Here is a 17,206-nt window from a genome sequence, read left to right as displayed (position 1 = left end):
GCAGCAGGAACCGGCGTATATACATTTCGTGCGTGTGGGGGGTTGTACCACGCTCTTGATGATCTGGAGTCTGGTGATAATGGCCCTCGACATTTGCAGCTATATATTTATGATACAGATGAAAACTTGTTTCACAGGGTTAAGAGGTCTCCAAATCTTAGGTTAGATCTATACGGAAGATTCTGGCAATACTAGAGGATAACCCTTATGCTCAAGTATTTAAATGCCTTGGTGATGTTCCGAATCTAGATGAATACAGGATCTCAGTAAATACCAATATCAATCTTGATCAACGAAGGTACAATGCGCCAACAACTTCTCAGGTAGCAGCAATATGGTTTGAAGGGAGTGACCCACAAAAAACCTTTGATAGAAGTGTTATCGTGTACGGGAAAGGAGAGCGTCCCCTGTATATTAGAGCATACTATGGGTGCTACAACCCTTTGTCATATCCACTATTCTTCCCACGTGGGGAGATCGGTTGGAATCGTTTGATGCCATATATTGGGGCCGCCGATGACAGAAACCAATATTCAGTGGATGATTCTGCATGACAAGAGTACCCATCCTATGTTCTTCCTTCAGGTATAATGTTCATAATTGATTTATACATTTTAATTAAAGTTAACCTTATTCAGTAAGCCATCTTGCAGATGATAACATGATTAGAGAACAACTTGGTCATGATGCACGACATGAAGACCAGGCCACTGATTTAGCTGCAGGTATTGGACATGATTGTTGTTTTATATTCTTATGATTTTATTTTACCTGATTTATGTTCATTATTGATTTATACATATTAATCAAAGTTAACCTTATTGAGTATTTCATCTTTCAGACAATAACATTATTATAGAACAACTTGATCATGGCGGCCGACATGAAGACCAGGCCACTGATTTAGCTGCAGGTAGTAGACCAAAATTATGTTCATTACTGATTTATACATATTAATCAAAGTTAACCTAATTTGGTATCCATCTTTCAGACGAGAACATGATTAGAGAAGAACTTGGTCATGGCGCAGGGCATGAAGACCAAGCCACTGATTTAGCTGTAGGTATCGCACGTGGATCCAGCGCCGCCGAACGCAAATCAAGTGCCTCCTCGCCCGGCAGCACCATCAACGGCGGATAAAAATTCTACCTTTGACCTACGGGGTGTGAGAGTGGGCGTAGGTGATGGGGAGCAAGGCGGCCATGGGGAGGAAGAGGGTGGTGACGGAGACAGCGGTGACGAGGGAGCAACACGGTGGCGACGGGGAGAGGGCGGTGGGTAGTGGAGCGGTGGGGAACAAGAGCGAGTGGGGAGTGACTGGTCTGCGTGAGCGCGGGGGCAATTTTGGAACGCTGGTTAAATACGTAACATGGCGAAATGTGTACTAGGAATGGTCCAGCGACCTATATTTCGAAACAGAGGGAGTACTACATAATACTATAAGCCAGTGACCCATTGTAAGTGAGTGTGGCATTTTTTCCAAACAAAATAAAAATATCAAATTTCAAAGGGCATGTCCGGTTCACATGCTGCGTGGGTGAGATTTTTGTTTTTTCATCACTGCTTGTTATGATTCCCTATAAAAACGATAACAATTTATTGAGTATATTTAAATTTTGTAATCATGCAGGTCATCTTGTGGTATGTGGATGATAAATTTTATCGAGTACTTCACAGGATATATTTTGTCTGACATTCCTACACAGGTACATTTCACTGTGTATCATTATACTTATTCTATGTTCTATCACTATTTAACTCTTATTACTATTTTAATAGAAACATATGACAGATTTTAGAACAAAACTAGCTGTCATTTTAGTGGACTCGGAACTGAATGATGATAATATAAGAAATCAAGACATGGAAGATGACGAAAACAACACAGATCCCACGGAATGTATGATTCTGGATAGACCTCCTGAGAATTTCAAAACATCAAATACATCAGGAGAAGTCGAGCTCATCTCGCAGTCATTTATTCTTTCACCGTCTGTCAATCCAACAAATGATGATTTAATAGATGAATTTTGCTTGTTCATCGGTATGGTTGATGATGTCGCTCTACTAGAGTAAGCCATATTTTTTAGTTCATTTTGTATTTTGATAAATTACTTTGATGTCAATATAATGATAGAATTTTGATTTTACAGGAGCGAATGGGTGAAAAGCTCTGATCCGTACCCTATTAGCTTAAATTTGAGACACATAAAAAACATATTGAACAATGATGAATACATGGATATCCATTGCTTTAATATGGCTGTGTGTATACTAGCGCGCCACGAAGTCCAACTTCTCAGAGACATTCCATCTCACTATATGGATCTGAAATTTTGTGTAAGTTACTATAATCATGTATTACATTTTTTTTCTTATTGCACTAATATTTTCTCATTCTTATTTTAGTCGGTTACTATAATCATGTATTACACTTTCTTTTCTCATTTCACTAATATTTTCTCATTCTTATTTTACTCGATGTTCCACTATGCACGAGACTCAAGTCATCGTGAAAATATGGAAATTACTACATTGAGATGGTTGTTTCATAGCTGGCATGACAGTAATGATTACCATATCTCAAAATGTGATATGGTAAGATTTTAATTTTTCATCTCTAACAATGCTTTATTTGGTCTTAATTAATATCCCATTTATTTCTAAACTATTTCATCATTGCAAATTTTATTGCCTTGGTGTATGTTTGGGCTATTTCTATTGTTTGTGTTGGATCAAAATAAAAAGGTTGTCTCAATTTTCAATTCGTTACCAATACCTACTTTGGGGAATAATGTACTTAATATTATGGCCGACAACCTAAACCTTGCGCTTGAAGTTGCAAACCCTGCATTCAAGGATGATATCTCTAAATGGGAATGCTTAGTTCCTATTGCTCCAATGAACTCACACTGGTATGAATCTTTTAAACACATTACAATATTAATTGATTCATTCAACGCACATTATGTGTTTATTTCTTACATGCAGTGCCATGTCTGGTTATTTGGTTTTTAATTACATGTACTCATTGTGCGATGGAAAACTATATTTTCCCATACCCAAGGTGAGTATTTACACCATGCTTATTTCTATACACATTGCACATGCAACTTGTTATAACAATGTTGTATAATGCATATATATAGGATGGTTTTCAGCTGAGGAAGCAAATTTTGGTGCATATTTTAAAGTACGAAGAGAATGAAGCTCAAAACAACATCCCATACATTGAACGAAGCATCATTGATCGCATCCATAGATGGACCTTCATTGCTTCAAAAGATGGACCTTCAAGACATGCTTAATTGTGGTTTTTAAAATATATTTTTTGTAACAATTATAATACATGTATTTTGTGACAGTGAATTTTACGCGGAGACATGTTTCCGGATCATGTGTTACACACGCGCTCATATGGTTGTGCATAAGACACATTTAAATGACTGACTAAAAGAACTCACTAAATAAAAATTAGATCCAGAATATATGTTTTTACTATAGACTATGATACATGTGTTGGATCAGAAATATGTCACACTTTTTGAAAATACAGTCTGAGTGACATGATAATATTTTGTAGCGATCTGATTTTTTTAAATTATTTTAGTATTATACCATGTTAACTTGTTTTGTTTGAGACGTGCGTTGCACGTGCATGCTTATTAGTGCATATAAAACATCCAAAATAGATAATATAATAGCATGGAGCAATCAAAAATTATAGATACGTTGGAGACGTATCACTTCCTTGCTCTCGCCGTCTCGCATCCGACCATCGCGGTTGCCATGGTCTTCTTCAATGAACTCTCCAGCGGTTCCTCCTCCCACGACGACTCTTTCACCACCCAGGTATGCCTATCTCCTCTCTCTCAAGTTATGATTTGGAATTAAGGGTTTTAACCTCATGGCTGATTTGAGTCATTTATTACTCTTGGCTGCTTGGATGTGTGGACCATCACTTGCTACGAATAGAGCGGGGTGGCTGAAGATATGTCTGCTCGTTGTCACCATCAATCTCCATGCGTGAAGCTAGTTGTGTTTGAATCTGTGGACAGTGTGAGGAAGTTTCTGGTATGTGCACAAAAGGTTAGCCCCACTTTTGTTGTTACAAATTATTTGTTAGATGTGATTCAAACACTCTCATTGTGCTATGTTATGATGGATGTGATTAAGACAGTGTTATAGTTTCTACCTAGCATCTAAAAATATTGCCATCTTATCAATGATGCCAATAGAAAATTATTTGGCACCGCTTCAGTAGTTTGTACATCAAACTTTGCTCCACACATCTGAGCAGCCAAGCCGTAAAGTACTAAAACTTTATGGTACGAAGGAACTCGGCATAGGAGCAACTAGGTGCTTCGGAGTCCGGTTCCCTGAATTTTTCCTCTGGTATCGGCTCGGCAGAGCGCAGGGCACCGGTGCCAAATGTAGCAATAGTTGTCTTAACACAGGTTTTGGCATACATAGTGGAAGACCTTAGTGCTATTAGTTCCATGTTATTAAATTTGTGCATGTGCACACCTATTAGTATCAATTTGATGTCATCCAAACACTGTCGCTATGTGTTGCAGTTGTATTTAGCTTCCTCATAAAATGTTCAATTTGTTATTTATAGTACATGACTAAGAACTTGTAGTGTTGTTGCACTTAATTATAGCTTGTGATGTTTCTAAATTTGGTTGTTGTCTTAGTAGCAATTAATTTATTTGCATATTGATCTTTTTGAGAAGATATGTCATAATTAACGTGTTTCTTCAGTTTTTCAAAATATGTATGTGGTGACTTTCTATGTTGCTAGAAACACATTTTCCCTACAATTGTTATTGATTTAGTTTTATATTATAGGATGAACATAAGTGTTCTTACCTGGAGTGGGTTGATCGAGAGTGTCCACAGACTTTGAAGATGTGCCTAGCAAAGCTCTAGGGCATGTATGAGGAAGAGAACAGAGATAGGCTTAGAGAAAGTGTTGTCAATGTTGAAGAATATTTCAAGATGCGGGAAAAATAGGAATATGGAGAATGCACTTAGATTTTTAAAATTAGACTTTGCTAAGATGGTGTTGGCAAAGGAGGAGGCACTTTCCTAGTTGGTCGGTGCAAAACAGGTTCTTATTGAACTAAAAGCAGAGGTGGAGAAGACGAACCTGGCTGATCATGCATTAGTTGATTAGGGAAATAAATATCTTGTTCTAATATTGTGCTTATGAAGGTGAATTAACTATATGCTTTTATTGTGTTGTTTTCATGTAGCTATCGCACTTTGATTTTAAAATATATTTATGTGCCTGATCAGTGGCGGAGCTAGCATTTGACAACAGGGCGGGCCGCTTCCAAAAAAAATTTGACATGTGAATGATCTAACTAATTATCAATAACACATAGAAATAGATCAATATGGTCTTACAAACACACTAAAACTCTCAGTTTTGCATGAAAGAAGACTACAAAGACATACTACATACTACATACCTTGAGAAGTTCAAAGAAGACTATGTTTCCGGCCTACGCTTCTGCATGGCCATGAAAGTATCAATTATGTCATCTTCATTCACCTCAAAGAAAATATCCCGCTCAATGTATGTGACCAGGCAATCATCCAAAAGACTATCACCCATCTTATTTCTCAACTTGTTTTTGACTAAACTCATGGCAGAAAATGCTCTCTCAACATTTGCCGTTGCCACTGGTAGAATCAATACCAATTTTAGAAGTAAGTACACGAAATTATGAACTATATGCCTCCCTGTTTGAACAAGCTTAACTGAGAGATCAACAAGATTTCCAAGGCCTTAGTTCTCATCTTTTCTCATGTCACCAATATAGTTACCAAGTTGTAGTTCAAGGTGTATCAAGTCAGCACTTGAAAAGTCTTCTAGATAGAACTCAGCAAGTTTGCATACCTTGTGTGCATCAAAAGCAGCAAATGAGTTGGCAGGATTCAAAGCATACATACAAGATAGCAACTCCATATTGATCTCGTCAAACCGATTTTCAAGCTCTTGACTAATTTGATCAATTACTCCAAGAAATACTTCTCTTCTAAAGTGATCATCATTTGTTTGGGGTCGAACAAATCGTGTTGATCTTCCATAAGGCACATAATTATCCTCCATTGTAGGAACTTGAATGCTATGCTTGTTACAAAATAATGTGACTCTTTGAAGAAATGCATCCCACCCATTAGACCTCAGTTCTTGTATTCTATCTTTTGCCAATCTAACCATTGCCATTGCAGAAAGAATGTCTTGGTCTCTTCTTTGCAAACAATCAGACAAATCACTTGTGTATCCAAGAATGACAAGCATCAAGTGGGCATTGTAAATAAAGTCAAATGACTCGAAAATAAAGTCAAATGACTCGAACACTCCAACAATAGTATGGATTTTTGGCCAATCACTCCTTTGTGATGCATCTTGTCCAAGAGTGATGATTACATCACGAATTGTGGGGTACATAGCAATAATGTTGAGAACAATTTTGTAATGAGAGCCCCACCTAGTATCACCAGGCCTAGGTAACCCCATCTCTTGATTCAGACCACTCCCAGTTTGTAACTCACCACATTCAAGTAGTTTCATGATATTATGAAGTCTAGCATCTCTAAGCATGTCATGACGCTTACAAGAAACTCCAATAATGTTCAACAATAAAGACACTCGATCAAAAAATCATACACAGTCATCATTTCCCTTGGCAACAGCAACAAGAACTAGTTGGAGTTGATGTGCAAAACAATGGATGTAATAGGCAGAAGGTGACTCTTTCATGATCAATGTTTTCAGTCCTTTAATTTCTCCTCTCATGTTACTAGCCCCATCATAACCTTGCCCACGAATTTGAGTTATAGTCAAACCATTATTGGCAAGTAAAGTTTGAATTGCTTCCTTAAGTGACAATGCAGTGGTGTCACTTACATGAACAACTCCAAGAAAGTGCTCACTTAGCCTTCCTACTTTATCAACAAAACGCAAACATAGAGCTAGTTGTTCTTTATGTGATACATCACTAGACTCATCAGCTAGAATAGCATAATGATCATCACCAACTTGTTCAATAATTTGAATTCTAGTATGTACTGCACAACATTGAATAATCTGATTTTGTATCTGGTGAGAAGTCAATTTGCAATTACCTGGTGCATTCTTCAAGACATACTTATTCACCTCCTCACTATTTGTTGCAAGCCACTTCAATAACTCAATGAAGTTTCCCTTGTTGCTAGATTGTTCACTTTCATCATGCCCACGAAATGCCAATCCTTGATGAAGAAGAAACTGCAAGCATCTAAGTGAATACTTCAACCTCATCCTATAAAGACGTAGATCCTCACTATCCACCTTCACAAGAAGATCATTAATTGTTGCACGGGGATTCACAAATAAGTCATATTTCTCTTGAGCTGCATTGTGCACACTTGTTACACCACCAACATGCTTATCAAGAGCATCATCTCTATTCCAATTTCTCCAACCACCATCAGTAAATGCATTAGTTTCCTTCCCACTAGTTTTTTTCTCTTTGAACAAGAAGCATACAAAGCAAAATGCAGCTTTCTCCTTGATACTATATTCAAGCCAACTATGTTTATGAAGCCAAAAAGGACTGAATGATCGAAACATATTCCCAATTATTCTTGCTTCAAAGTTATGTGCATAAGGTTTGAATGCAGCCTTAAGGATATATGCTCTCCGAACTGCGTCTTGATCATTGACAGGATAACTTGCAATGGGTGGCCTTTCCCCGGGATCATGTTTAAGACGGCTAAAATCATAAACCGGCGGTGGCGTTGAGACATCTTCAAGTCGAACCATTGGTTCTGGAGTTTGCTCAACCGTGACATTTGACATAGACACCACTGTTTCTTGAGTTTGCTCTTGAACCACAAATTCTCTGGTTTGCTCTTCGGCCACATCCGCGGTCCCATGCACATCCGGCGTACTAGCTTTCTTCCTTGTCTTCTGAGCATGTCTCACAAAAAGGGAAGCAATGTTTCCTGCCCTCTTCATTCTTCAAAAATTCTGCAAAATTTATGTGTATGTGTAAATGTGTTCATCAGTTCACCGTTCATCTACTAGTTTGTTAACAGGCATTCCAAGTTTCCAACAACATACATGATACTGATACACTACTTTGTTAACATGAAAAAATTATGTCAGAGAGCATCTATGTAATATATAAGCATTGCATCTCCTTTCCATTCCCTGTCAAACAAACAAACAAATTTAACTGAAATAGGACACTGGGGATTGAGGATTTGGGGCCAGTACCTCTCTCTCTCTCGGAAGGGAGTGCAGGAGAAGGGGACTGGGCGCCGTCGGCGACTGGCCGACCCCGACTACTCGGCTAGCAGGGGCAGGGCGGCTGCGTAGGGGTTGCTCCTGGTCCGGGAGCGCTGCTGCTCAGTGTGTTGCTGCGCAGGGCGACCGGGCGACGGGAGGAGCAGGCATGCCGCGGCCCGCAGCGGCGCAGCCGTCAGGGGCGGCTGGGCGAGGTGGTGCGCCATGCGCCGTGCGCAGGCAGCAGCTAGCCGGGGCGGGTGGGCGTCAGCCGTTAGGGAGGTCCAAGATCCAGCGGTGGGCCGGCAACGGCGAGGGGCGACTTGGCTGGTGGCGGATCGAACTCGACCAGATGTGGCGGCCGTGCGTGGTTGCAGAGGAGAGATGACTGAGAGGAGAGGATGTGCCGTGTTCGTTTGGTTTCAGCTCGCACTTGTTGATGGGCTTATTTTTTTTGTCTCGGCCCGTCTCTGAAAATGCCATCCTATATAGGCCAGGCCGAAATCTCAGGGTGGAGCGTGGCCCACCCTGTCCACCCTGTGGCTCCGCCACTGTGCCTGATATGAAATTGCAAACAACTATTCGACATGAAATGTGAATTTGCTTAATACTGGAATTATTAATAGTAAACTAATAAACCTACTAAATGGTTCATGGTACTTTATAAATGGTTCTAGCAGTAGAAGCGTCTGTGATGGATAGCCCAATGCCATACAGTTTTCTTCATCAAATCATGTGTGATATAGTTGAATAAAGCAAACGGTTAATGAAGGTAGAGCGTGTGTGATTGTTACAGCTATCACACATGAGGCTATACCTAAAAAACTGTGTGGGATGTACATACGAACGGAAAAGTTTGTCTGGCATTCATCGTGTGGGATGTACTTACGAACGGAAACATATTTCTTGGATTGACTGTGTGGGATGTACATACAAACGAAAACGTATTCCTTAGATTGACTATGTGGGATGTACATACGAACGGAAATATTTCTCTGGGATTCACTATGTGAGATGTACTTACAAATGGAAACGATTGAGAATGTATAATTGTATGCAATGGCTAGCCCGATCGCGCACGAGCTCATTTTGCGCAGCTTGTGTGACCGGAGGGCCTATCCCCGACGGTTTCTTGGTCGTGTGGGAAGGACCCCCCTATCGCCCACACTCGACTGGTGACGGTTTAAAATGCCACCGTGGAAAGGGGTTAAAAACCGTTTGTATAGCATCTTGATGTACCAATGATGTTTTCTTTGCTATCTTTCGAACTATCTATGTATTCTATGTGTGGTACTATGTGTGGTACTTAATTATGAGACTCTATCCTATTATCTACGAGACTATGAGTTGATAATGTATCTCATATATTTGCTCTTTGACTGTTATTTGTTCTCATCATAAGATTCATTGTTCACTATGGGTTGTCTACGACTTGTTTTGAGTTGTGTCTTAACTACTCTCCAATACGCAAACATATAATATGTGCACTAAATTATTTATAAGCATCTTATGCACACATTAAGGGGGAGCTCAATCAAAAATGACATATGTATTACATTGCGAAATATTTTTATTTGGTACTACATGTATGGTTTTCATCAACAAACAAAAGGGGGGAGATTGAAAGTGCAATCATGCCTTTACATCATATTTTGATGTTGATGACAATATACATGTAGGGACTAACTATGTTTATCAAGTAAACCTATGGTGTTAGCCCCCGGTTGACAAATGTGTGTGAATCATGGACGTACGAAATTGATATGACTCAAGGAAGAAGAAACATTAGATCAACGGTTCTTTTATTGGTTTATTCTTAAGTATAGGGATCCCACACTATTACGAGAATATCGATAGGGTTAGCAAAAGACATGCTCAAGTCAGCACAAATCCCCCTTCATTTTCCTACCTTGCCATGTCTCCTCAAAATGTCCAATTCATTTAGATCAATGGTGGATTCAATTAGTTTCACATATACTCTCTCTCTCTCCCTCCCTCTCTCTTTCTCTCTCTTGGATATATGGTTTTTACTGGAGGGTCACTGGATGTCCGGGGCTCTGCCGGAACTCCGGCCCACACATCACAGAATAGAGTCCTAGCTCCCTGGCTGCCGGATGTCCGACCCCTTTGCTGGATGTCCGGGCCTCCCCCGTAGCGCTGGATGTCTGGGAGGCACTACTGGAGGATACTACTAACATGACACTACGATCAGAGATCCTTTGCCAAAACTGTGTGCGATGCAATAATCACAAAAGGTGGTGTAAAACCCCGTAAAAAAGGTGCAAAACATTTGCGATGGCGGATCCATCAAACACGGTTCAGATTTTAGTTGCATGTGCGATGCAGGGCACACGGTTAACCCATTTAAACTGTTTGCGATGAGGCAGAACAACAGAAATGGGCAGCCATATCAATGTGTGTGCGATGTAGGACACACGGTTAATCCATTCGAACTGTTTGCGATGAGGTAGAACAGTAGAAATGGGCAACCATATCAATGTGTGTGCGATATACGACATACGGTTCACTCGGATGAACTATTTTCGATTAGGGAACACAACAGAAATGGTTCAACTTAACAGGATGTGTGTGATATGCGGCATACAGTTCACATGGATGAACTATTTGCGATGAGCCAAAAGAACACAAACGAGTCGTGTAAACAAGATGTGTGTGATACGTGGCAAACAGCCGACTCGGATGAACTGTTTGCGATGAGAAATTACAACACAAACAGTCAATACCGTTACTTCGTGTGTGATTCTGTGTGTACAAAATACTTTGAAAAATGCAAACTACTCCCTCTATCCCACTATGTAAGACGTTTTTTGACACTACAGTAGTGTCAAAAAATGTCTTACATTATGGGACAGAGGGAGTAGTTGCTTGCGGTGGCTAGGAGTATCGCACACGATGTGTCTGCGAGTACTCGTGTGCGATGATTAGTATGTTACACATACATTTCCTTATGTTAACATGTGTGTGAATTTGCAATATGGACAGTTAATATGCAAATGCCTTCTGGACATCGGGCACACGCTTAAACTCAATGAACTGTGTACGATACTAAAACTTTCCATGAAAATTTATGAACTTGGGTAACAACATTTGAGTAACATATGTATAGTGGTTACACTATTCGACAAAAGGAGGATCTTCGTAACATGGTTTTGACAACCATATGGTCCATATCTACATACTTAACATAGTAACAACTATCACAGTTTAAGAGGCTAAGGGCCAACAACCATATGGTCCATATTTACATACTTAACATATATAGTAACAGCTAGCACATTTTAAGAGGCTGAGGGCCAACAGCCACAACTATCCACTGGAAGAAGCTTGATCACGGTGACTTGGCATCTCGTCAATGAAAAGGAAGATCCCTCCTGTGCCTTGGTAGAGCATGAGTAGAACAGTGTCTCCAATTTTCCAATATGGATGCATTGCCACGAGAAGCGAGAACTTGTTAATTTGAATGGTTCCATTTCTGCGGGAAATGCAGTACCTTGCAATCACTTTGGCGTTATTAGTAGGCACAAGTGTAATTCGACCACGCCGGGAAATTGATCCAGGAAGTGCTATAGGGGGCAATTTATGTTGACATGTAGAATAAAAAACAATTATAACATATCGTTGAAGATATATATAGTTTATGAGCATCAACATTAAAATAAGACTTTTTACCAGCGTTTTGTGCACACAATTGGTCTTGTTCAGTGTGTGCACCATATGTCTAATTAATCCCATCCAAAATCCAGCGTTCATACGCTGTGCTATCTCTGTCAGATTATCAACAAAGTTTATGAGATGCTTCAAGTCCTTCCAGTGAAATTTGGTGCGCTTAGTAACATACAGATCGTTCACTGTGCATCCAACATATCCTGCTTAAAAGGTGGAAAGATATTATTTATTCAGAACATGGAAGAAGAATATATAGTGCACATAAATTGGTAAATAGAATTTGTTACTGCCTAGGAACGGAGTCAGAATATGACACCACAATGGGTTGCTTAAATAGTGATCAATTGGTTGCTTAAATAGTAATATGACAGCATGGAGAAAGTTGAAAGGACACTAACCTTGATTATACTTTGATTGGCTGATGACGTTGGGGAAGTAAACATCCATGTTAATTAGACCAGGTTGTGGTACACGCACTAGAATTTTATTGCCAGCTTTTAGTTCATAACACTTAGACATTTTTCTCCAAAGGTTCGCATTAAAATAGGAGTGACCATCTTTATCAAGTTTTACGCTAACCGTCATTGTAAATCCATACTGCGTTGTCAATATGACATCCTGGGAGTCATCAGCAAAGTAAAGCCCAAGGTTTCCTTCTACTCCTGTTCTTGCAAAGCAAGGGATGTACTGCTTGAAATGAAAATTAAGATCGTAAATTAGATATATTGAAATAACAGAGCAAGATGCAAATATGGGAGTAACTGATAGAACAGATCAATATATAGATGAAAGCAAAGTACAAAAATAGATAATTAAAAATAGATAATGTAACAAAGATTTGATGCAAATATATAGATAATGTAGCAACAGATGGTATATGTTCACAAATTTAGGCCATGCCGACCATGGTAGGTTGAGATTGAACATACCGAGCGCTCCCTGAAGTCATCCAGAATGGTGAGAGAGAACTTTGTTTCCGACTGGTCACGACCACAGTTGCCCGATTTGTGCTCACACGGTGGACACATGAATGAACACCCACGAATCAGCTACAACAAAAATGATTCCACGGCAATTTCCGTCGGTTGATTAACAGCGACGGATGGACTACGATAAGAGATGAGTGAATATTTCGCTAATTAAGTTGATTACCTTCTCCATGATAAAATCCCTGGCCCAATCCCGCAGAAAACCCCAGTCGACCAGAGTCTAGAATGTCGGTGCAGATAGGTGGCGGAAAGCGGTAGGGGCGAAATCTCGTGTCGTTTGGAGTGCGACCTATGCCCGCCGCTAACAGCCATCGAGCTTAGGGTGCAGAGTTGCGGAGGAGTCCGCGGCGAGTGAGTGGGGACGAAGTGGGCGAGGGTTTTCTTTTTTCCTTTTGCATATGTGAGTGAACACACATGGTTCGCAGAGGCGACGGAGATGAATCGTGTGCGATAGTAAATCACCGAGATTGAATGGGAATCCAAATTTCCTTTGTCCTTCATCCATGAGTTTTTTTCTACGATGAACATAAACCCTACTAACCACCGTGTTCAAATTTGACACTTTTCCGGATTCATTTACAATATTTAGGGGATTATGTGCATTTTGTAGGCATTAATGCACATAATTCAAATTCAAACAATTGGTGCTTGAAAAGGTGCACAAGAACGGTCTGGAAAAACCATACTCATGGTATTTAGTAATTTCTCAAGCCTCTTACAAGGAATGGGCATAGATTTCAATGGAATGTGTGGCAATAGTCAACCACAAACGTGTCATTTACTGGGTTATCAACTATAGAACAATGAAATATGTGCTTGAAAAACTTGACGCCTGGCATAGTGCCATGGTATGGCCTCACCGTGCCCTGGTTAAAAGCTGAGAAGGTTTGATTTATGTCATCATGCACTCCCTTCATAAATTGAACCATCACCGAGGAAGTTCAATGCTTTCGAGAGGGAAATCACCAAGATTGAAGGGGAATCCAAATTTCTGTCCTAGTTTGTCATTCAATTTTTTTCCAACGATCAACATACCACCTCAAATGCAATGTGTTCAAATTTGACATTTTTCCGAACTCATTTACCATATTTAGGGGATTGTGTGCATTTTCTAGGTATTAATTATGCACATAATTCAAATTCAAACAATCGGTGCACGAAAAGGTTGCACAAGAACGGTCTGGAAAACCATGCTCGTGCTATTTAGTACATTCTCATGCCTTTTACAAGGAATGGGCAGATATCTCAAGGAAATGTGTGCCAATAGTCAACCATAAACGTGTCGTTTACTAGGTTAACAACTATACAAAAATGAAATACATGCTTGGAAAACATGACGCCTGGTGTGGTGCCATGGTATGGCCTCACCGTGCCGTGGTAAAAATGTCGTCATGCACGCCTTTCATAAAATGAACCATCACCGAGGAAGTTTCATGGTTTCGAGGGGGAAATCACCAAGATTGAAAGGGGATCCAAATTTACTTTGTCCTTTGTCCACGAGTTTTTTCTATGAAAGGGGATACAACCTGCAAATCACCGTGTTCAAATTTGGCACTTTTCCGGGTTCATTTGCCATGTTTAAGGGATTATGTGCATTTCCTGGGCATTAATGCACATAATTCAAGTTCAAACAATTGGTGCATGAAAGGGTCCATAAGAACGGCTTGGAAAACCATGCTCGTGCCATTTAGTAAATTATCATGCCTTTTACAAGGAATGGACAGATATTTCGTGAAATGTGTGGCAATAGTCAACCACAAATGTTTGTTTGTTGGGTTTTCCATGAAAGGGTCCATAAGAACGGCCTGGAAAACCATGCTCGTGCCATTTAGTAAATTATCATGCCTTTTACAAGGAATGGACAGATATTTCGTGAAATGTGTGGCAATAGTCAACCACAAATGTTTGTTTGTTGGGTTTTCAACTATAGAAAAAATGAAATAAATGCTTAAAAACATTACACCTGGCATGGTGCCATGGTATGACCTCACCATGCCCTGGTAAAAATTTGAGAAGGTTTGGCTTATGTCGTCATGCATGCCCTTCATAAATCGAACCATCACCGAGGAAGTTCCATGCTTTCGAGAGGGAAATCCCCAAGATTGAAGGGGAATCCAAATTTCCGTCCTAGTTTGTCATTCAATTTTTTTCCAATGATCAACATACATCCTCAAATGCAACGTGTTCAAATTTGACATTTTTCCAGGCTCATTTACCATATTTATGGGATTATGTGCATTTTCTAGGCATTAATGGACATAATTCAAATTTGAACAATCGGCACATGAAAATGTGCACAAGAACGGTCTAGAAAACCATGCTCGTGTTATTTAGTACATTCTCATGCCTTTTACAAGGAATGGGTAGATATTTCAAGGAAATGTGTGGCAATATTCAACCATAAACGCGTCGTTTACTAGGTTAACAACTATACAAAAAATGAAACACATGGTTGGAAAACATGACGCCTGGCGTGGTGCCATGGTATGGCCTCACCATGCCTTGGTCAAAATTGGAGAATGTTTTCCTTATGTCGTGATGCACGCCTTTCATAAATCAAACCATCACCGAGGAAGTTTCATGGTTTCGAGGGGGGAAATCACCAAGATTGAAGGGGGGTACAAATTTCCTTTGTCCTTTGTCCACGAGTTTTTTTATACGATGAACATACAACCTGCAAATCACCGTGTTCAAATTTGGCACTTTTCCAGGTTCATTTGCCATATTTAGGGGATTATGTGCATTTCCTAGGCATTAATGCACATAATTCGAGCTCAAACAATCGGTGCATGAAAGGGTGCACAAGGACGGCCTGGAAAACCATGCCCATGCCATTTAGTAAATTCTCATGCCTTTTACAAGGAAGGGACATATATTTTGATGAAGTGTGGCAATAGTCAACCACAAACATTTGTTTATTGGGTTTTCAACTATAGGAAAAATGAAATAAATGCTTGAAAAACATGACGCCTGGCATGGTGTGCCATGGTATGACCTCACCATGCACTGGTAAAAATTAGAGAAGGTTTGGCTTATGTCGTCATGCACGCCATTCATAAATCGAACCATCACCAAAGAAGTTTGATGCTTTCGAGAGGGAAATCACCAAGATTGAAGGGGAATCCAAATTTTCTTCGTTCTTTGCCCTGGAGTTATTTTCTACGACGGACATACACCCTCAAATCATCGTGTTCAAATTTGGCATTTTTCCGGGCTCATTTACCATACTTAGGGGATTATGTGCATTTTTAGGCATTTAGCGCATATAAATCCAATCCAACTATTATGTGAGGAAAACCATGAGGGACGCGGATTGCCGTTCGATCGCGGCGCATCCTACCGTGCACATGCGCGATCCGCGTGGCTGGGGTTCCGGCCAATAATAACGCAACACACAAATAGGCTCAGCGCACACTGTTTCTGGAAGCGACGGAGATGAACTATGTGCGATAATGAACAAGCAAAATTGTAAGGGAAGCCAAATTTCTGTTGTCGTTTGTCGTTGAGCTCTTTAATACCACCGCACTGTTTCTGGGAGCGACAGAGATGAACTGCATCCAGCCGCGCCGCATTCCTCGCCGCCCACGACTGCACACATGGTAAGCAAGTGATGTCTACTACACAACCTTCTTCTTGTAGACGTTGTTGGGCCTCCAAGTGCAGAGGTTTGTAGGACAGTAGCAAATTTCCCCCAAGTGGATGACCTAAGGTTTATCAATCCGTGGGAGGCAGAGGATGAAGATGGTCTCTCTCAAACAACCCTGTAACCAAATAACAAAGAGTCCCTTGTGTCCCCAACACATCCAATGCAATGGTAAATTGTATAGGTGCACTAGTTCGGCGAAGAGATGGTGATACAAGTGCAATATGGATGGTAGATATAGGTTTTTGTAATCTGAAAATATATAAAAGCAGCAAGGTAGCAAGTGGTAAAAGTGAGCGTAAACGGTATTGCAATGCTAGGAAACAAGGCCTAGGGTTCATACTTTCACTAGTGCAAGTTCTCTCAACAATAATAACATAATTGGATCATATAACAATCCCTCAATATGCAACAAAGAGTCACTCCAAAGTCGCTAATATCAGAGAACAAACGAAGAGATTATTGTAGGGTACGAAACCACCTCAAAGTTATTCTTTTTGATCGATCTATTCAAGAGTCCGTAGTAAAATAACACGAAGCTATTCTTTCCGTTCGATCTATCCTAGAGTTCGTACTAGAATAACACCTTAAGACACAAATCAA

At 40.1% G+C, this 17,206-nt stretch overlaps 1 protein-coding gene and 1 pseudogene across 1 annotated transcript; one reads left to right on the top strand and one right to left on the bottom strand.

Annotated features, from left to right (window-relative positions):
- The first annotated feature begins 1,184 nt into the window (after nt 1-1,184).
- LOC147980251 (uncharacterized) lies at nt 1,185-3,308 on the top strand. Its single transcript, XM_087515532.1, has 8 exons — nt 1,185-1,381; nt 1,631-1,706; nt 1,780-2,072; nt 2,154-2,339; nt 2,478-2,597; nt 2,685-2,915; nt 2,992-3,067; nt 3,150-3,308. Exons 1-8 carry the CDS (start codon nt 1,185-1,187, stop codon nt 3,306-3,308), a joined length of 1,338 nt encoding a protein of 445 aa, XP_087371658.1.
- A 2,189-nt stretch (nt 3,309-5,497) lies between these two features.
- Nucleotides 5,498-8,014, bottom strand: LOC147980250 (uncharacterized; annotated as a pseudogene).
- Nucleotides 8,015-17,206: the final 9,192 nt, after the last annotated feature.

This window comes from Triticum urartu, chromosome 3A (genome assembly GCF_056163025.1).
Source record: "Triticum urartu cultivar PI428250 chromosome 3A, HENAU_Tu73, whole genome shotgun sequence".
Classification (NCBI taxonomy): Eukaryota; Viridiplantae; Streptophyta; class Magnoliopsida; order Poales; family Poaceae; genus Triticum; species Triticum urartu.
The sequence above is the reverse complement of the archived record's forward strand: the minus strand, read 5'-3'. Positions and strand labels throughout refer to the sequence as shown.

Excerpts from the sequence above, each read along its gene's own strand:
- LOC147980251 (XM_087515532.1), top strand. The coding sequence starts at position 1,185 with ATGGGGAGCAAGGCGGCCATGGGGAGGAAGAGGGTGGTGACGGAGACA. Across the intron at positions 1,382-1,630 it reads TACGTAACATGGCGAAATGT|GTCATCTTGTGGTATGTGGA; the intron begins GTACTAGGAATG and ends GTAATCATGCAG. Across the intron at positions 2,916-2,991 it reads GCTCCAATGAACTCACACTG|TGCCATGTCTGGTTATTTGG; the intron begins GTATGAATCTTT and ends TCTTACATGCAG.